Below are 20,959 nucleotides of genomic sequence, written 5' to 3'. Positions count from 1 at the left end.
GGAGATGACCGAGGGCAGAACATTATGGTCTCCAGTATGGGCGATGGTAGGGGCAAAGCAGAGGAGGCCAGTGGTCAGGAGCCCAGGCTGGAAGTTTCCAGACCAGACAGAGGGGGTTGGAGGTACAGAGACCAAGACAGAAGTGCAGGAGCGGCCAGAGGACAGTCCGCGGCAGCCGCAGTGTAAAGCCGGGGCGAGGCCAGCAAAAGAAGAGAGGGCTGGCAGGCTGACGCCAGTCCTCAAAGATACCCACATCGTTATGCCCAGAGCCGCCACCTGCATGACCTGGTGAGGCATCCTGAAGCTGTGATGAGGGGTCTTGGTCCTGAACCGTCCACATGGGCCCAGCATACGCACACGGGCCCTCGAAAGAGGGAGGCAGAGAGAGATTTGACCCAGCGCAAGGGGACGTGGGCATGGAGGCAGAGCTCACGGGGTCTGGGGGCCCGGAGCTGAGGACTGTGGGGCGGAGTCGGCGAGGAGGCCAAGAAGTGGCGGCAGCCCAGCGATCACGGTCATGCAAGGAAGGGCCGCAAGCCAAGGAACGCGGGCGCCTCCAGAAGCTGGAGGAGTGGGGAACGATTCTCCTGGCAGGGGGAGGGCAGGGGAGGCCCAGGAGGGAACAGCTCTGCCCACGCCTGGACTCCAGCCCGGAGAGAACGACTCTGGACGTCTGACTTCCAGAACCGTAAGAAAATACATCGTGCTGTTCTCAGCCACCGAGCTTGGGTCGTGTGTTACAGCGGCCAGGAAGGAACCAGAGCATGCAGACACGGCCCTGGGAAAGCGGCTGCAGCCCTCACCCCTCTGCCCAGCACTGCTGGCCCCAGGCGGACCAGTCCAGGGCTGGGCTTCCACTTGGGGCCAGCACTCACCATTCACAGAGACAAGGCCACCTGGTCTCACCTTCAGCTAATGTATGCCGTCATGTGGAGGCAAGACTGGGGTCATTCAGCAGTGCTGGGCATCACCCTACTTTCCTCTTTTAAAAAAAAATATATTTATTTATTTGGCAGTGCTAGGTCTTAGTTTCAGTACATGGGATCTAGCTCCCTGACCAGGGATTGAACCCAGGGCCCCCTGCATTAGGAGCACAGAGTCTTAGCCACTGGACCGCCTGGGAAGGCCCCGCCCTGCTTTCCGTGAGGCTCCTGAGTTGGACAGATTCACAGCCCAGAAACCCCACCGGCCAAGATAGGTCCCCTTCAGGTCCATCCAGACAACACGCCCTGCTTTCTTTAGCATCACCTTCTCAGGCACCTTTGACTTGGTGCTGACCTCAGCTGCTCTCAGCGAGACCAGACACCCTGGAATGTGCTGTCTCAGGAAAGGGGTAAGCCTCCCGTCCCTGGAAAGACCCCAGCTGGGACTCGGTGACCTCTGAGCACCCTGGAGATGCTGAGACCTCTGAGTCCACCCTGGACTCCTCCTGGGCAGCCAGCCTGCACACAGTAGGTGCCCACGTGGCGTCTGCTGAATGATTCTGCACCCCCAGAGCCTTCCCACCCAACAGCTGTCTTTTTGGCAGAAGAAGCCATGAGCGCAGGCTGGCTTCCTTCTCGAAGACAAGACCCATCTGTGATTCACCTTCTCCTACGACTCCTGTCAGACATCCCGGGCTGGAGACTGGAGGCAAAGATACCAAAACAAAGATTCGTAGCCGACTTCCTGGCAGAAGGAATCTCAGCCCTGCCCACATTTCACTCCCCATGGGGAACTCTGTAGCTCAGGGGAGAGACGTGAAATAAAAGCCCAGGAAGATTGCTGCAATGGCCCCAAGCCCGGAGACTCAGCCAGGGTGGGCTCGGGCGTCCAAGAGCCTTTCCGGGGCCCCCCACGCCCAGGCCCTCTGGATCACCGTCTGGCAAGGGCCCAGGCCTGGGACCCTGCAGACCTGGTCTAGCTCTGCTCTACCGCCCGCAGCTCTGGACTCTGTTCAAACCACTGACTTCCCAGCACCTCAGTTTTCTCATCTGGAACACAAGGCCAAGAGGCTCTAAGATGCCTGACAACACCCGTCTTCCCTGGTTTAACTCAGGGGCTCTGGGCTTCTTCGGGTTGAGATTTTGGCAACACGGGGGCAGAATGAGGGGGAGCACGGACCCCACCCCCAGGCCCAGGCTAGGGTGACCACACCGTCCCAGCCCTGCCTTCCACCCATAACACGACCCAAGAGGGCTGCCTCCAGCCCTAACCGGGACGGTCCACGTCCAGGGTGCAAAGCCTCGGGTGTCCCAGGAAACGCCCACTCCTACTGGAGTGACATCAGCTGCCCCCCTGCACTTCACCCCAGACAGTCCCCACAAAGCGCCAGTGGCCCACTGCGTGTGTAATGACCAACAGACAGCCCAGGCCACCTCGAAGGAGCCGCCACGCCAGTGAGAGGCAGGGAGGGCCACCCAGTCAGGGCCCTCCTCTACTCTGAGCTTGGTGCATGGGGGCGTGACTCCCCGCAGATCCAGGGGGGGCCCTGCAGACAGGCTGGGGGGCCTCACCACTCAGCTTGCTGTCAAAAGCAGAAGTGAGGGGCAGTGCTGGCTTTGACCATGTGGAAATCACGCAGCCCTCAACTGACCCGTCTGGGAGTGCAGGGCCCTGTGGGGGGTGGTGGGGGGGCGTCATGGACGGCCACGGGAGTTCTCCCGGCGTGGGAGGCTGAGCGGCCAGTGAAATGCTGGCAGGGGCTCCGGGCTGCTTGCGGCTGGACTCCGTCACTCACCACAGAGCCCTCTGCGTGGTCCTACCCAGAACTATGTGTTCAGTCTCCTCTGCAGGGTGGGGGCGAAGGGGGGAGGAGTCCAGGGTCAGCGCCCTGGCCTGGCAATCAGCACTTCATCTGGCAATCAGCATTTCAGTCCTGAATATTCACTGGAAGGACTGATGCTGAAGCTGAAACCCCAATACTTTGGCCATCTGATGGGAAGAGCTAACCCATTAGAAAAGACCCTGATGCTGGGAAAGATTGAAGGTGGGAGGAGAAGGGGATGACAGAGGATGAGATGGTTGGATGGCATCACTGACTCGATGGACATGAGTTTGAGCAAGCTCCAGGAGTTGGTGATGGACAGGGAAGCCTGGCGTGCTGCAGTCCATGAGGTCGGAAAGAGTCGGACACAACTGAGCAACTGAACTGAACTGAACTGGCCAAGATGATGGGTTCAGGGTGACACGTTCCCCGTGCCGGCCAGCAGGTCCCTGTCTGGACTTCTGTTGGGAAGCCCTGGTGGGAGGCAGCGTTCTTCAGCCTCGGGTGCTCAGGGAACCATGACCAGATGGGCTGTCGGAGATGGGGGCCAGCACATAAGGACACAGAGCGCAGAGACAGAGGCCGGGGGACAGAGGCCGAGAGGCCACACCCGGGGCCCCTGGAGCCAGCCACGCCTGAAGCCAGAACCCTTGACGTTTAGGACCTGGGGGCTGACGAGCCCATTTCTTCGCTCAGGCGAGCTGGGTTTGGGTTTCTATGACTTGTGACCAAGAATCTTGCTTAACACACCCGCTTCTGCACAAAGAGTTGCAGGAGCCATGGGGACAGCAGGAAATGCGAGCACACACCCTTGCCCTCCAGGAACCATCGGCCCAACCAGGAGGATCTCACCAGTCGGCCCAGACACACCAGGTGGGGAGACGGGGTGTGACCAACACTGGCTGTTCGGGGCTGGGAGGAGAGGCAGGCCCCGGAGCGCCCAGGGACGGGAGCCAGCCCTCATCCTGGGCCCCCTGCACTCTGCCCCTTGTCTTCCTTCCTCCCCTGACCCGGCGTTGTGAGGAGGGGGTTGGGGTGGACAGGAAGTCCGCCAGGGCGCCCACTGGGATGCAGGGCTCAGAAGAGATTTGCACACACATCCGGCTGGGCACGTTCTTGACAGAATTAGGCAGAAACAGACACCAGGTACCACTCTTCATAGACCTGCTGCTGCTGCTGCTGCTGCTAAGTCGCTTCAGTCGTGTCCGACTCTGTGCAACCCCATAGACGGCAGCCCACCAGGCTCCTGTACTACTATGGAAAATGGCCGTTGTATTTTCTTCCAGGTGGAGCAAGAATAAGAGGGAGGGCTTCCCTGGTGGCTCAGAGGTTAAAGCGTCTGCCTCCAATGCGGGAGACCCGGGTTCGATCTCTGGGTCAGGAAGATCCCCTGGAGAAGGAAATGGCAATCCACTCCAGTATTCTTGCCTGGAGAATCCCATGGACGGAGAAGCCTAGTAGGTTACAGTCCATGGGGTCGCAAAGAGTCGGACACGACTGAGCGACTTCACCTCACCTCAAGGATTAGTGGACAGACTCTTAGCTACCCGCCCATCGTCACACCCACTTCCCTCTTAATGAGCTGGGGGCCTGCATGCACTTGGTGGAGTCTCAGGCGGACGATCCATGCCCTTCAAAAGGCCCCGTGACAAATGTTAGGGTGGTGACTGTCCAGTCTCACTGCCTGGCTCCTCCTGGGGATGCTCCCTCCTGGTTCTCCCTTCTCCCAGCCCACCCTCGATTCCCAAACTCACCACACTACAGCCCTGCTATTGCCACCACCTCGATGCCCTCCGACCCTCCCCCCACCCTCCTTCACCCCACCACCACCTCTGGGAAGCCATCCCAGGTTTCTCCAGACGGGAAGGCGCTGGGGGAAGCTACGTTCCCATCAGGAGGGTTAAGACCGAAAGTCAGAATCTACCGACTTAGGAAAGCAAGGCAGACCCATGAGATGTCTTGGACGGTGAGTCTGTGGCCCCGACTCAGCTCTGCTATAAATGTCAGCACCTTCTGAGGATAGCAGGAGCTTCAGGAAGAGCCCGGTGGGCATCGAGGTGCTGGCAGCTGGCTGCCCACCACCCCCTCCTCCTTCCCCGAAACGCCTCTTGTGTTGCAGGTCAAGTGGCGGTGGGTCCTCAGACCCCCTTCCTGGGATAAGAGGGGAGCCAGGTGGCAGATGGGGCCACCCTCCAGGCTCCGCCACTTTCAAGCCAGGGCAGGGGAGACAGGCAGCTCCACGAGCCCCTTCTCATGCTGAGGACACCCAGACCCAGGCTCGGCCACCAGCTCATCTAAGGGAATAGAGATGTCATACCCCCCACAGTCCCCTGGGAGCCCAGGGACCCTGAGACAGGCAGAGAGGTAAGCCCAGCCCTGAGGCCTGGTAGGGCCCCAGCCGAGGCAGACAGGGGACAGACTCACAGTCTCTCATCCTTCACTACTGAGGGGCCCAGGCCCTGCATGCGGTGTCTCAGGACAGGCAGGGCTGGGACCCCATCATGCGACAGGTGCCTGGGCCACAGCCCCGCCTCCCATCCCATCCCACCCAGACCCCCACCCCCACCCCCGGCGATAATTCCTCATCCTTCCAGTGGGCTGTGCCGCTTGGAAACACTCCTGAAAGCAGGACTCTCACGAACCCCTGGAACAGAGGGCGGTCCACTTCCTGCCCCCACGTGCTACGTGGACAGTCCCCCCACCCCCATCCTTCTCCCAGATCAGAGGGCAAGGTGGCCAGCAGCAAAGTCAGCCAGACCTGCACATCCCGGAAGGGTGAGGTGGGGGTGCTGGCCAGGCAGCGTAAGGCGAGGTCACCCCAGTGTCCAGGGCCCGTCTGGCAGGCTCCTCGTCAGGAGGGCACTGGTGACCACAGGCCCAGCTCCCCTCCCTGGGGCCGGCAGTGTGGTGGGGGGAGAGATGCTGGAAAAGCGCGTCCCAAAGTACCCCTCCCACTAGACCCCCCTCCCCAAAAGGCCACGGATTTCAGGTTTCCCCGTGGCTGCCGGGCCTCTGTTTGGTGAGATAAAAAGAAAGTCTGATCGGACCTTAGGAGGTGAGCATTTCAGGCCATAATTCATATCAGGAAATTTACCAGAAACCAGACGTTTCTGGTAAAGGAGAAATACTCCCTTTAAAAGTGGGCTCTCAGAGCCGACATTGCTGGACTTTGCTTGGTTCCAGCAAGCCCCTCAGGAAATGGGACAACAATGGAACCACATCAAACTCCCTGTGGTTGCCACCCCCGGCACATTAGTACAGCCCTGGCCAGATGCTGGGATGAGCTCCAAGCACCCCCTCAACCCCCAAGGGTGCTGGTGTAAAGGGAGGGTGCAAGCACATAGCCACAGCCTCCAGAGGTGACACCTTCTCAACCTCTTAAAAGATGACCTGCTGATGCAACTTGGAAGAAAAGACGTAGGCAAATTTTCAGGGGTTCCCTCCCTCCCCAGGGATGACATCAGAACCTGGTTATCCTTGTGAGCTTCAGTTCAGTTCAGTCCCTCAGTTGTGTCCGACTCTTTGCGACCCCATGGGCTGCAGCACGCCAGGCCTCCCTGTCCACCGCCAACTTCTGGAGTTTACCCAAACTCATGTCCATTGAGTCGGTGATGCCACCCAACCATCTCATCCTCTGTCATCCCCTTCTCCTCCCGCCCTCATTCTTTCCCAGCATCAGGGTCTTTTCAAATGAGTCAGCTCTTGGCATCAGGTGGCTAAAGTATTGGAGTTTTAGCTTCAGCATCAGTCCTTCCAATGAACACCCAAGACTGATCTCCTTTAGAATGGACTGGTTGGATCTCCTTGCAGTCCAAGGGACTCTCAAGAGTCTTCTCCAACACCACAGTTCAAAAGCATCAATTCTTCGGTGCTCAGCTTTCTTTATAGTCCAAATCTCACATCCATCCATGACTAATGGAAAAACCATAGCCTTGAAAAGAAGGACCTTTGTTGGCAAAGTGATGTTTCCGCTTGTGAGCTTGGCCTGGAGGACACATTTAGCCCAGATAGACGAATGAACAAGTGACCCCACGAAGACACTTGTTGAAAGACACCCATCAGGGTCGACCTTCCAAGTCCCACACGCCGCCCCTCCAGGAAAGCTCCTCCATGTTTAAAGGCTGTCCCCTGAAGTCACTTATTTTTGTAGAAAAGCTGAGCCAACCATCTGCCAGGTGCTGGGTTCTGTTTTATGTGAATGTACGACACTCAGACCCAGAGAAGCCCCAGCTGAACTGGGGACTGCTGCTGTCTCCTTGCTGAGTGCCCTGGCTCTCAGCTGACCCACCCCAGCCAGAGGGCAGAGGCGCCATGACCTGGCTGCCTGGACACTGCTGCCAATCGAAGGTTCTGAATCGTCTCCTTCTGCCTCGTCCTGTCTCTCCATCTGCCCCCCGCAAAGAGCTCATCTCCACCGGGAAGGCTCAGGACCCTTGCTGCACACAGGCTGAGATCAACTAAGGCCTTGCAGAGCTTCAGAGGTCTCGTGAGGGGCAGGCAGTTGGACAGGGAGGCCAGCTCCGTCACTCACCGGCCGTGCGGTCATGCCCAGACACTCAACAGAGGAGAAGGCGGGCCAGGCCTCCCAGCTGGCCACGCTTCAGGACCAGCGAGCTCCTCCTAGCCTCCTCATGGTGTCATTTACTGAGCATCTGCTAAGCACCAGGCACTGGGGGACAGCAGAGAACAGACGGACCGAAGCCCTGCCCTCCTGGAGTCCACACCCTGAGGGGCTGGTGAGGACCAAGGGAAGGGCTGGGGCCTGGGGGACACAGGACACTAAGTCCAGGAGCTGGGGTTGGGGGGTTGGGGAATAATTTCCACGGGGTCCGTCTGTCCTCTCTTTCCCACCAGCCACGCCCTAAGTAAGTGTTAGTTGCTCAGGCGTGCCTGACTCTTTGTGACCCCGTGGACTGCAGCCCACCAGGCTCCTCTCTCCATTAGATTTTCCAGGCAAGGATATTGGAGGGGGGTGCCATTTCCTTCTCCAGGGGATCTTCCCAACCCAGGGATTGAACCTGGGTCTCTTGCACTGCAGGCAGATTCTTTACTGACTGAGCTACAAAGGAAGCTCATACCTGGCATTAAGTTCACTTCTACTCCCCTGTGATTCCCTCACCGCCAGTTCCAGGATCACAGGATCCAGGGACCCATGAACAGGGATGGAGAAATAATGACCTCCTCATATTATTTTAAAGACACTTACTCCTTGGAAGGAAAATTATGACCAACCTAGATAGTATATTCAAAAGCAGAGACATTACTTTGCCAACAAAGGTCCATCTAGTCAAGGCTATGGTTTTTCCAGTGGTCATGTATGGATGTGAGAGTTGGACTGTGAAGAAAGCTGAGCACTGAAGAATTGATGCGTTTGAACTGTGGTGTTGGAGAAGTCTCTTGAGAGTCCCTTGGACTGCAAGGAGATCCAACCAGTCCATTCTAAAGGAGATGAGCCCTGGGTGTTCTTTGGAAGCAATGATGCTAAAGTTGAAACTCCAGTACTTTGGCCACTTCATGCAAAGAGTTCACTCATTGGAAAAGAATGATGCTGGGGGGGTTGGGGGCAGGAGGAAAAGGGGATGACAGAGGACGAGATGGCTGGATGGCGTCACCGACTCAATGGACATGAGTCTGAGTGAACTCTGGGAGATGGTGATGGACAGGGAGGCCTGGCGTGCTGTGATTCACGGGGTCGCAAAGAGTCAGACACGACTGAGCAACTGAACTGAACTGAACTGAACTGAATATTATTTTCAATATTTATTTAGTTTATTGGCTGCAGCAGGTCTTAGGTGCAGCATGCGGGATCTAGTTCCCCGACCAGGAATTAAACCCAGGCCCCCTGCCCTGGTTGTGAGGAGTTTTAGCCACTGGACCTGCCAGGGAAGTCCCGGCAATGACCTCTTTATGTCCATCAACTCCAGCTGCAGTTGGGCACTTCTCTCAGCATGAAGCAGGCAACAAGTCACAAGGGTGTCATTGGCACCTGGGACTTTGTCACCAACCACAGGTGCTTCCCAGGGCGTGTAGACAGGTGCTGCTGACCGCGAAATATCATTAACGCTCACCACAACGTCAAAGTTGTAGGAGCTACCACACTTGCTGCTAACGCTCATCGGTGTGTGGCTAAAGGAAGTTAGTTTTGACATGTTGGTGACTTTATGGCCACAGAACGTATTTCCTTTCAGTCCTCTCTATTTGAATGTTGCGCTGGTTATAAAACCCACATTCTGAGAAAGTTCTGTGGGGGAGTCTACGACACACCGAGAGCTGAGGACGCCTGTGCCAGGAAGCAGGGGTGGTCCTCGGAGCTGGGAAGCCCCTCCGTGTGTGTCCCTGGCCAGCCCCTCAGCTCCCTCCAATCACGGATGAAGAGCGGCTGCAGGGATGGATAAAAACCCTAAAGCCCCTCTACGGTCAAGTGATTAGAACATCAAGTTGGATGGGGTTAAGTTGTACCGATGGGAATAAATTGAGAAAAACATAAGATTTTGTTATTGAGTGCTTTATTTTTACGGAGTGAAAATTGAATTATTTAGCTAGTCAGTGAGGTAGTCCATAGGGAAAGGGCCTAAGGGGGAAAGGGAGGAAGTGAAGCCGTGTGAACGTGAAATGCAAAAGGTTAACCGGGAGGCGGCAGCTCCCAGCCACGCCCCTCTGGGCCACCCACCTCCCACCCCCGCCCCTGGCCTGTCAGCCTACTCCTGACTTTCCCAGGAGACAGATCTGGATCTCCTGGGCTCCAGGTAACAGCCCTCTCCCCTCGGGTGTCAAAGGGCAGGATGGGGGTTGTGGGAGGAAAGCAGAAACAGGAGCACTGCCGCCTCCCGCCGTGTGATCCCAGGTACGGGGTGGCCCGGAGCACGGTGATGGCACAGGCCGCGGGTTTCTTTAGGGATTGCAGCTTTGACAAGCGGGCAAAGCTCAAGGCAGACGCAGGAGTGACATATGCTGCGTTAGACCACAGGCTCAACCAAAAACTAACACAAAATTACCATAGGACCCAGCAATCCCACTTCCAGGTACATACCCAGAAGAAGTGAAAACGGGAGTTTCAATAGCCTTTATACCCCCGTGTCCAGAGCAGCATTGTTCCCAATAGCCCAGAGGTGGGAGCAGCGAAGTGTCCGTGGATAGATGAACAGGTGAGCAAGTGTGGTCCATCCACACAGTGGACTATGATTCAGCCTTGAAAAAGAAGGGCACTCTAATGCGTGCTACAGCACGGGTGACCCTTCAGGACAGTACACCAAGTGAAACAGGCCAGATACAAAAAGGATAAACAGTGCATGCCTCCGCTTATACAAGGTCCTTAGAATAAACAGACTCACAGACAGAAGCAGAATGCTGGTTTCCAGAGACAGTGGGAGGTGGGAATGGACGGGGGTTGCTGTTTCTTGGGGACGGAGTTTCAGTTTGGGAAGATGACAAAGTTCTGGAGACGACGGTGGGAATGGGCGCACAGCCATGTGAATGGACTTCATGCCACTGAATGTCCACTTAAAAACGGTTCGGAGGGTAAATTCTAAGTTATCTGTAATTTACCACCACTGCCAACAAAGGTCCGTCTAGTCAAAACTATGGTTTTTCCAGCAGTCGTGTATGGATGTGAGTTGTACCATAAAGAAAGCTGAGCACTGAAGAATTGATGCTTTTGAACTATGCTGTTGAAGAAGACGCTTGAGAACCCCTTGGACTGCAAGGAGATCCAACCAGTCCATCCTAAAGGAAATCAGTCCTGAATATTCATTGGAAGGACTGATGCTAAAGTTGAAGCTCCAATACTTTGGCCACCTGATGCAAAGAGCTGACTCAATGGATGTTGGGAAAGATTGAGGGCAGGAGAAGAAGGGAACGACAGAGGATGAGATGGTTGGATGGCATCACCAACTCAATGGACATGAGTTTGAGTAAACTCGGGGAGTTGGTGATGGACAGGGAGGCCTGGCATGCTGTAGTCCATGGAGTCGCAAAGAGTCGGACACGACTGAGCAACTGAACTGAACTGAACCACCGCTGAGAAACAATAGAGAAGAAAAAAGCATAAATATATTTTTTGCCCTAAAAAGGAGAGCTCAGGCTCAAGAGTGAAGAGTGAAATCACCTCTGGGGCCTGTATTAGCTCTGTGACTCTGGGCAAGTCCCCTGGAGGCTGCGAACCGTGCTTTCCTTGTCTGTAAAATGAGTGCAATAGTTGTATCCACTTCTTAGGACTGTTTGCAGAAGTAAATGAGATGATGCTTGTGATGTGCTTGGCACAGCCACGGGCACATAAAAGGGGGCCGTGATTATTAACGTCATGATTACTAATCAGAAGTAATATGTAAATGATGAGAAATTGTTATTCTAAGATAGAATTACCTCCGAAGCAGAAGTATGGAGGCCATCCTAAATGCCGCCTCTCCAGCTAAGGCCCGGGAGATGGTATCTCTGACGCCTCAGAAATACACGCAGCATAGACACTCATAAAGAACCCTTTCTGAATTAAAAGTCATTCAAATAGAAGCAGCCACACTCAGCCTGGCTCTTTTCTTCCTTTAATTTGAACTTAATTTATCTCCGAGCATCAGGACATGGCATCGTGCAAGAGATGTGCCCTGTTGGAGTCAAGACGAGCTCGGCATTGAAGGGAATGATCGGCTTTTTGCAAGAATATCACGAAGGAAGGAGGGTGCTGTTATTTTAAGATCTTCGAGCTGGTGTGAAAAAAAATTAATTAAATGATCATAATTTTCTGGACGAATGCAGTAACTGACTGCTGCAGAGATGCAAAATTAAGAAGCACCTTTTCCACCTCAAAAGAACAGCAGAGTTTTCATTCTCTACCCCCTCCCCCCCCGGTTCTCCAGTGAGAGCTCCCATTCCAGGATTCCCATTAAATGTTTAAAACAATAAACAGAGCTTAACTGGGATACAGAAGATACAACGCTGTGTATCCTGGAATCCCGGAGCTGCAGCAGGAAGGGTTTCCCTGCTACCCTCTGAGGGCTGTCCATCCATCATCACCAGCTCCTGGGGGGCTGGGAATGGGTTAAACGGGTCTGTGTTTTACAACCCACGGCGCGCGGGTCAGGGGTGGTCACACCCTGGGAGCCCGGGTGAGGCGGCGTGGGGCATACACCTTGCCCGCCATTCACTGGGCACTCCCGGAAGAGCCACAGGTGCGTTTTCATGGCACTTCCGCTCACACCAAGGATGAGGCTTTCTGAGGATTCCCATGGCAAGAGCAGGCTGGGGATAGACCCCCCCACGTGGGCTTCACCTTCCAGATCCGGGGATGGAGACCTCACTGTGACCGTGACAGCCAGGGCTCCCCCTGATTCCTGAGCTTCCAAGCCTGGGCACGGGCTGGCCAGGAACAGGGCTGCAGAAGCAGCTGGCTTCGAGGCTCACCAGCATTGCCCCTCGCTCCATAAAGCACCCATGCCAACTCGGGAATTAGTAGGGCAAGGGCGAAACGGGCCACTGGGAAGCATCTGTAAATAACTCACTCTCCAGATGCTAAGAAAAGAAAAACGAGGAAGCCCCCCCACCAAACAGAAGGCAGTTTACAAGCTCCCACTCCGGGTCCTCCTGAACTGGGGGATCGCCGTGGGGGTGCCTGGCGTGTCGCTGGCACGTGATCTGATGGCTCCAGCCCCACACTCCCCGGTGTCATCCTCGGGGGGCTGAGCCTGCCTCTGACCAATTATGCTAAAACCAAATGTTAAAACAACTGTAACTCTAAAGGAGGCCTACCAAGCGCTGGACTGCCTTCTAATCTGAAGGGGCGTGCAGAAGAATGAAGCTAATTTATGATCTCCTTAAAACACTCTCAGGAACCCTCATGCAACTACAAATTAAATAGCCACTTCATTAAAGTAAAAGTAGATTTGTGCAATGTGTCCAGGAACCTTATTAACAGAGCTGTTTTTGTGCCTTTGAGCCAAGCTTCCTGATTGACAGACCTGTTCTTTCTCTGCCTGGTGCACCGGGCTTTTCCAGGACACCGTACCTCACCATCAGCCTGCACCCTCTCACCCTCCCAACCTCCTCCTCAGCCCCGGTGACGGTGACTCTACCCACCTTCAGAGCTGCTCGAGCATCACCTCCTCCAGGAAGTCCTCGGTGACCTCCTGAGCATAGATCCTTAGGGCATGAGAATTCTGTAATAAATCCCTGTCCAGTCCCAGTGTCCCACCAGGACAGGAGTCGTGACTGATTTTGCTCATCACTGCATCCCAGCACCTAACAGAGCCTCTTCTTTTTAACTTTTTATTTTATATTGGAATCTAGCCAATTCACATGCCGTGACAGTTGCAAGGGCACAGAAGAATGACTCAGCTTCATATACGCATGTATCCACTCTCCCCCAAACTGCCCTCCTGTTCAGGGGCCACATCACATCGAGCAGAGCTCCCTGCGCTGCATAGTAGGTCCCTGTTAGTTATCCACCTTTAATATAGCCGTGCAGCCACGTCGATCCCCAGCTCCCTAGCTATCTCCTCCCCCCACCCTCCCCACCCCCTCCACCCCCCAACCCCCAGCAACCATAAGTTCATTCTCTGAGTCCTAACAGACCCTCTTAGAAAGCAGCTGCTTTGAAGGCTAATGTGAGGTCTCTTCTCACCTGGGACTCTCAAACTTCGAGTAAGTTCTCCAGGCACAGAAGAATGCCAAAGACCCCAGGTGGTCCTGCGTCCAAGACAGGCACCCCCCCGACTACCACACTGCCAGTTTGCATGCCAAGATTCTCCTAGACCCGGCCACCCATGAGTCCACTGACCACCACCTGCCTCACAGCACCGGCTGCCCTCACTCTCATCATTTTTGGTCCCGCCACCAGGCCCAGGCTGGCACAGCTGGCTTCCTGACAGCAAATGAGACAGCCACTCAGTGCTGGTCACCACGTCCCTCGACCTCTGTCTGCTTTTGTCTGTGTCGAGGTGGCCACTGGCTGCCCTTGGTGAAGGCTGTGAGACAGCAAAGCCGCCCCGCATCTGGGAAGATGTCCACCAGCCAAGCAGAGACCAGCCACAGCTCAGCCACCGTGAACAAAACCTCTCTCTCCAATCCAGTCCCCACCCCACAATGCTGCAGGCCGGCACTCTGGTGGCCTGGAATTCCAAAATATCTCACAGAGGGTTCTGTAGACTTAAATGGAAGGCCCTGGAGCCACAAAGCCCGCCCACAAGAGTGGACCACAGCTGTCACCACGAAGCCCCCATCATCAGACGCCAGGCTACAAATCAGCTTTGTCACCGGATTCATTCAAGAACCTGAAGGGCTTTCCATGAAGGCCCTTATGGTCCTCTGGACATTGAAGGCTGGCCATGAGCCAGGAGGCCAGTGCCGCTCTAGGAAAGACAGAGGCCTGCAGGGGGGACAGGGAAGCTGGAGCTGAGGCAGGCAGCCACGCCCTGTCCATCCTCACCGGAGCCTGCTCTCAGACCCACTCTCCCCTCCCTCTGTCCCCTCCAGGGCCTGGGCCAGGTCTCAGCACCGCAGCAGCCTCATCCCTGAGCCTCTGTACAGGGTCTCCCCAAGCCCACCCTACACAATGCCTCCGGGGTGGTGGCTGAAACTCAGCCCAGCCCCCGCAGTCACTCCCCGAGTCCCTGCTTCAGGCCACGCCCTGTCGGAGCACTTTACACGGACGACCCGGTACTGCAGACAGACCTTCGAGCCGTCACTTCCCCCAGATCTAAGACACCGAGGCCTCGAAAGCTCAGTCCATCCACCCCAAACCTCAGAGCCAGAAAGAGGCAGGGCCGCTGCAAACCCAGGCAAGTGGGTGCTCAAGCACCCATAACCCACACTGCCACGCTGGGCCCTTGGGCCTCATGTTTGGGACCCATTAGGAGGTGACTTCAAGCAGTTTTTTGTTTTCAGACTTCTTTCCTCTGGTTTCTCTTCATGCACAATGTGCTCACTGTCTCCTTAGATGGCACATAGTGTGCCTTCACATCCCCTCCCCGCAGATCTTGCTCAAGTAGCCCCTCCCCCAGAATGCCCCTCTCTGTCTCCCATGTGTCCGCTCCCACTCAACCTGTATGTTCACCCTGATAGCGACTCTTCCAGGCAGTCTTCCCTGATTTCCCCACTGGGGAAGATGGTGCTCAGCCCCCATATCTTAACTGTGCATGTCCATCCCTTCTTTCCCCACAGGACTACTCTGAGCTCCCCTGCGTGAAGCTCAAGGGACACAAAAGTAAATGAGGCCCCTTCCCAACTGTTATGAGTTAAAGTGTGCCCCTCCCTCACAAATCATACGTTTAGCTCCTAATCACCAGGACCTCAGGATGTGACCATATTTGGAGATAAGGTCTTTAAAGAGGGGATTAAGGTAAAATGGGGCTTCCTTCGTGGCTCAGATGGTAAAAAATCCACCTGCAATGCAGGAGACTCAGGTTCAATTCCTAGTTCGAGAAGATCCTCTGAAGAAGGGAATGGCAACCCACTCCGTATTCTTGCCAGAGAATCCCATGGACAGAGGAGCCTGATGGGCTACAGTCTGTGGGGTCACAAAGAGTCAGACACAACTGAGTGACTAACACGACTTAAAATGAAGCCACTGGAGTGGGCCCTGACTCCGTATGACTGGTGTCCTTGTAGGGAGAGATTAGGACGCAGACCCAAAGATGGCCAGTCCTAAAGAAAATCAATACTGGAAGGACTGAAGCTGAAGCTCCAATACTTTGGCCACCTGATGCGAAGAGCCGACTCATTGGAAAAGACCCTGATGCTGAGAAAGATTGAGGGCAGGAGAAGAAAGGGACGACAGAGTATGAGATGGTTGGATGGCATCACCAACTCAATGGACATGAGTTTGAGCAAGCTCCGGTAGTTGGTGATGGACAGGGAAGGCTGGCATGCTGCAGTCCATGGGGTCGCAAAGAGTCGGACACGACTGAGTGACTGAACAAGACAAAGAGGGCCATCGAGAAGCCAGAGGGAGAGGCCTTGGGAGGTACCAACCCTGCTGCCCCCTTGATCTCTGTTGAAAGTGAAAGTGAAAGTCACTCAGTCGTGTCCGACTCTTTCCAACCCCCATGGACTATGTGGTCCAAGGATTTCTCCAGGCCAGTATACTGAAGTGGGCAGCCGTTCCCTTCTCCAGGGGATTTTCCCAACCCAGGGATTGAACCCAGGTCTCCCGCATTGCAGGCAGATTCTTTACCAGCTGAGCCACAAGGGAAGCCCTTGGATGACCAGCCTCCAAACCCGGAGAGAAGCCCTGCTGTCTGAGCCATCGGCCTGTGGCTCTTTGCTGTGGCGGCCCTAGGAGGCTAACACAACTGCCCTGAAGGAACTTGACCTCTGACAGGTGTGTCGGGTGTGACCCATTTCACATCTTCAGAAGCTCCATGCTCCCATTTGGAGCTCTGTGTCTCTGGGTATAAAACATGCACAAATGTTAGGTTCCCAAAGATCCCCCAGTAGAGAGCAGGGATAGTCAGGGCAGAATTATCTCTGGTCCCCTAGACATCTCCAACCCAACCCTGCAAACACGACACAGAGCAGAAGCAGAAAAGGGAGGGGGCAGGGCAGGCCAATCCGTGGCCCAGCAGTAACAAAGCCAAGCAAACTGGGCCTGGCTTCAGGAAGCTCACATTCCAGTCCATTAACGTATCAAAGCTACAGTTTCACTGCCCTAAAGAAAGGCATGCAGAAGAGCTGCGCTTAAATCTATAACGTGGGATTTCCCAGAAGCAGGAAAATTGGGACAGGGCACAGCACCGTGCGATTGGGGTAGCATCAAACCCTGAGCCTAGAGGCAGAGACCTGCATCCTGGTGTGTGTGTGTGTGTGTGTGTGTGTGTGTGTATGTGTGTGTGTGTGTGTGTGAGTTGCTCAGTCGTGTCCGACTCTTTGCAACCCCATAGATTTTAGTTCTCCAGGCTCTCGCCTCTGCCCATGGAATTCTCCAGGCAAGAATACTGGAGTAGGTTGCCATTCACCTTTCCTAGGGGATCTTCCCCACCCAGGGATGTAACCCGGGTCTCCTGCGTTGCAGGTGGATTCTTGACTGTCTGAGCCACCTGGGAAGCCTTCATTCTTGTCATATTTGCCTCCAAATCACCCCTCTACCTCTGAGGGTAGCTAGCGAGACTCACAACCTGGAGCCTCTGTGCACCACCCCGTCTGGAAGCATCAAAGGTAACACCGGTTGGTTGCAATGAAACATTCATTTCACACCTAACAATTCATTTCTATGGCTAAACGGCAGACAGAAAGGCAGTGTCTGAACTTCCAACTTGTGCATCTCCATGGGAGCGGGAAGAAACCAAGCCTTTGGAAGGAAAAAGCACATATGTTCTCAGCGCTACAGCCACGGGGCCTGTCCTGGAGCCAGCTCACATCCTGTGATTCGCCATTCCTTTCTGCGGATGCTCTAAAATGCCGTTTTAAGCAGCTACCCCTCCCAGCAAATGCTTTTTCTATTACCTTGGAAAAACACCTGACACGGTGAAGCAAACACTTTCTCTGCTCACGGGAAGCACCTGGACAGAGCCTAGCTCCTTGGGGCCGGATACCTGAGCAAACGAAGTGAAATGAAATTTTGAAAAGACTCTACTCAGCAAATCAGCCTCGAGTCAGTTTCTTTCCTGTTGCCGCTTTCAAAGATGGGGCTTTCAAGCAGAGGAGCGGAGGTGATCCAAGTGCAGAATCCTGGCTAAAATCCTTGGCCCTGTGGCTGCCCGAGGGGCTTGGAACGCATTTCTGAGAGCGGAGAAAATAACGTAACGCATGCGCGGAGTGCTAAGAAACCGGAGACTAGGAAGAAAAAAAAAAATGGCTTTCCTCGGCGCTTGGTTACAGCTTTCACTCCTCTTGAGTTTTCCCCAGGCAAGTGAAACTCAGGCATCACTTGCTGCCAAAGCCAAAGAATGATGTGCTTTTCCAGAGAGGACTCCAGTCTCCCATTCCAGAGAATGGGTGAGCTGGGGGTGGGGGAGTAGGCGGTGTTGACAAGCGAAGTGGGAGGTGCTTGAGCCAAATGCCTGGTCAGCATCTCCAGGCTGCTCTGCTCGCTTTCTCACCCACAGACAAGAGTACATGGGCATCCGCCTCCTGAGTGACTTACTAACTGCCAGGCCACGGCGGGCTCCGCACAGTCACCCCTGTCCGCCCCCTTTCCTAGCTCCAGGGGAGCAAGGCATCTCTCAAAGCTCCCCTCCAAATCTGGACTTCCTGCCCCCTACTAAAGAGAAACCAGCACCGCCTTCCCACTTCCCACTTCCCACACCCAACCTCCCCCTTGCAGGCATTCACCTGCCAGCAGCCAGGAAAGTCATAAGGGACCCACTCAACTCAGCCACTGTCCCCAAGGAGCAAAGCCAGGTGGGCTCCTCTGCCAGGCCCTGCCCCCTCGTCTTTCCAAGGAAACTCTGCACTCAATGGGGGTGGGCAGGCTGGCCCTCAGTGAGTCCTGAAGGTGCTGGTCCCGTCCGGGAGGCTGGTCTCCCCCGCTCTGTGTCTCTCCCTAACTTCTTTCACCCCCGCTGGCCACCCCCCACGAAGCTAAAATGAATTAGCTGCTGGATGAACCTGGGGGGAGGGGAGCAGAGGGAGAGGGAGGCTTGGTTTGAATGTTCTGGCTCCACAGAGTTGACTTAACAGTCAATATTTGTTTCCTTGAGTTACTGGTGTCCAGGTTTTACCCTGCAGTCCCAAAGGTACAGCTTAGGGTACACAAGACAAGGTTTAGGAATGAAACGGGCATGAGGGAAGGGCAGGGCCTGGCTGCACATCTGGGGTCCGACCCCTCTCTCCAGACGGGTGCGGCTTTGGACCTCCAGGCACTTTCCTGGTGGCTCAGATGGTAAAGAAACCATCTGCAATGTAGGAGACCCAGGCTCGATCCCTAGGCCAGGAAGATCCCTGGAGGAGGAAATGGCAACCCACTCAAGCATTCGTGCCTGGAGAATCCCATGGACAGAGGAGCCTGGTGGGCTACAGTCCATGTGGTCGCAAAGGGTCACATACACCTGATCAGAGCCCGGCACTGAGCTCTGGACCAAGCAGCCCATCCCACGCTGCCCCTGCACCAACAGGCTCCCAACCCCCCGGCCACGGTGCTCACTCCCCGCCCCCCATCACCCCCCTCCAGGGCGCCCAGCACCCGGAGCCAGGCAGGAGCTGAGTATCAGTACCACCCAGCCCAGGCTACACTGCTGCCCTGCCTGGGGGAGCGCCTGGACCCCCACCCCTCCACTCCCGATGGACTGATGCACACAGGGCCTGGCCCTATGCTGCCTCTCCAGAAGTTTGGGGAGCAGTGGTCAGGGAGAAGGGTTGGGGGCAGCCCCTGGGCAATGAGCAGACATGGATGCAAGGAGGTGAGGAGGGGTTCCCTTCTCCTCTCCGCATAACCAGCCCCTCCCACACACACAGCTGCTGGCTGTGCTTCCCCTGGCCCAGCCCCACCCAGGGGAAGAAGGTGAGGGTTAGCCCCGTACTCCTGACACACCACCCAGAGGAAGAACGGGTAGGACCCACAGGGCTGGTGGAAGGAGGCGCCAGAGGACCCTAACAGAAGTGTCTTTGCTGGGTAAGGGTGTCCAACTTCCAGCTGGAGCCAGGCCAAAGTAGCGGCGAAGGTGGGGGAGGGCGGGGAGTGCAGGAAGCTGGCCCGAAGCGCGGCGCGGAGCCCAACTCCCCGGGTTAGTAGATCCCCGCACATCCAGGTGCGTCCGGCGGCGGGTCCTCTGGACCGGGAGAGGGGCTGCCCCAGAACCGGACGCCGGGCTGACCGCGGAGGTCCTGGAGCCCATGGAGGTGCCAAGAGCGGGTACCGGGTAGACCAAGGTGGAGAGGGTCCTGGAACCAGAAAAATTCCCAAAGCAGCGCTGGGCGGACCCGGAGGAGCATGGAGGCGATCGAGGCGCAGCACCGAGTTGGGAGTGATCTTAAAAGGCCTTGGGGCGCCCCAAGGTGGCCGGGGTCCCGAAACCTCCAGAGACACCCCCAACCTGCGGTCCGGAGGCCAGTGGGGGCGCCCCCGAAACGGCTCAGGGTCCTGGAAATCAGTGGAAATGTCCCCCGAGGTGAGGCAGGGTGCTCACGTATCTGGAGACCTCTTCCCAAGTGGCCCAGGGCCAGCAGGGGCGCCGCCGGGGTAACTCCCGTCCCCATGTCTCCGAGAGTAGCGGGGTGGCTGCGGGGCCGTCCAGAAGTGGAGGCTCCGAGGCGTCCGGGTCAGGGACCGCGGGGGCGCGCGGAGGTCACTTACACTGCTGTTCTCGCCCGTCCAGTGCACCATCGCCTGATTGTGCGTCGCGTCCCCCTTGAGCACGAACGATGTGCTGATGAGCGAGACTTGCGCTCGCGAAGCCGCTCCGGCCATCGGCGCTGCCCGCGCCCAGCGCCCCTGGCCCGCGGCGGGGGCGCCGTCCTCGCCGGGACCCGGAGCCTGACCGGGACCCGGGGTACCGGGCTCCTCGTCGCGCGCCTGCCGATCCTCGCCACCGCCGGGCAGCGCGCGCTCCGCAGGCGGGTTCGGCGGCGCCCGGGTCAGCCGGGCGCGGGGACCCAGGCGCCCGGGCTCCGGGGAGCGCCCCGCCGCCCCGCAGGCGGCCAGCAACAGCAGCAGCAGCAGGAGCGGCCGCGAGCGCGGCGGCGGCGGCGGCGCCCCTGGGCTCGGGGCTCGGGCGGTGGGGCCGGGGCCCTTCGAGGCGCGCGGGGATCCCCGGAGCGCCATGGTCGCCGAGGGGCGGCGGCGGGGCCGGCGGCGAGGCGGCGCGGGCGAGAGAGACCGCGGCCGGGAGAGCGGAGGGCGCTGGGGAGCGCGAGCGAGAGCGCAGAGAAAGGAGCCGGCGAGGGGAGGGCGCCGGCGGGAGGAGGGGACTCGGCGCTCCGCCGCCGCCGCCGCGCAGCCGAGGGCGCACCGCCACCTGCCGGCCAGCCCCGCGCCCGCCCGGGCGAGCGCCAGACGCTCAGCAACCGCGGCGGCGGAGGTCCTGGGGCGCGCCCCCACCCTCCAGGGCCGCAGGCCACAGACCTCTGTCCTCAAGCCTTGCTCTTTTCCTCCTCCTCCCCGCCTCCTGCCCTCCGCCCTTCCTCTGGTCCTTTCTTCCTGTATTTACTGAGCACCTACTCTGGAAGAGCCAAGTGCCAGGCACTGGGGATAACCGCGTGAACACAGCCAGGTGCCTGGTTCAGCAGCTGAGTGGTCTGTCACCCCCAAGTGGACCCGATCATGGACGAAATCACCCCAGGGAGGCAGGATGA

The 20,959-nt window shown here is 56.8% G+C and overlaps 1 protein-coding gene across 1 annotated transcript in view; it reads right to left on the bottom strand.

Annotated features, from left to right (window-relative positions):
* Positions 1-20,429, bottom strand: part of SORCS2 (sortilin related VPS10 domain containing receptor 2) — a 506,368-nt gene extending 485,939 nt beyond the window's left edge. The window contains exon 1 of the mRNA XM_068975604.1: positions 19,962-20,429. Within this exon, the coding sequence (XP_068831705.1) occupies positions 19,962-20,429 (468 nt within the window). The remainder of the gene's footprint in view (positions 1-19,961) is intronic.
* Between the last annotated feature and the right edge of the window lie 530 nt (positions 20,430-20,959).

Source organism: Capricornis sumatraensis, chromosome 7, assembly GCF_032405125.1.
Source record: "Capricornis sumatraensis isolate serow.1 chromosome 7, serow.2, whole genome shotgun sequence".
Taxonomy (NCBI): Eukaryota; Metazoa; Chordata; class Mammalia; order Artiodactyla; family Bovidae; genus Capricornis; species Capricornis sumatraensis.
The sequence above is the reverse complement of the archived record's forward strand: the minus strand, read 5'-3'. Positions and strand labels throughout refer to the sequence as shown.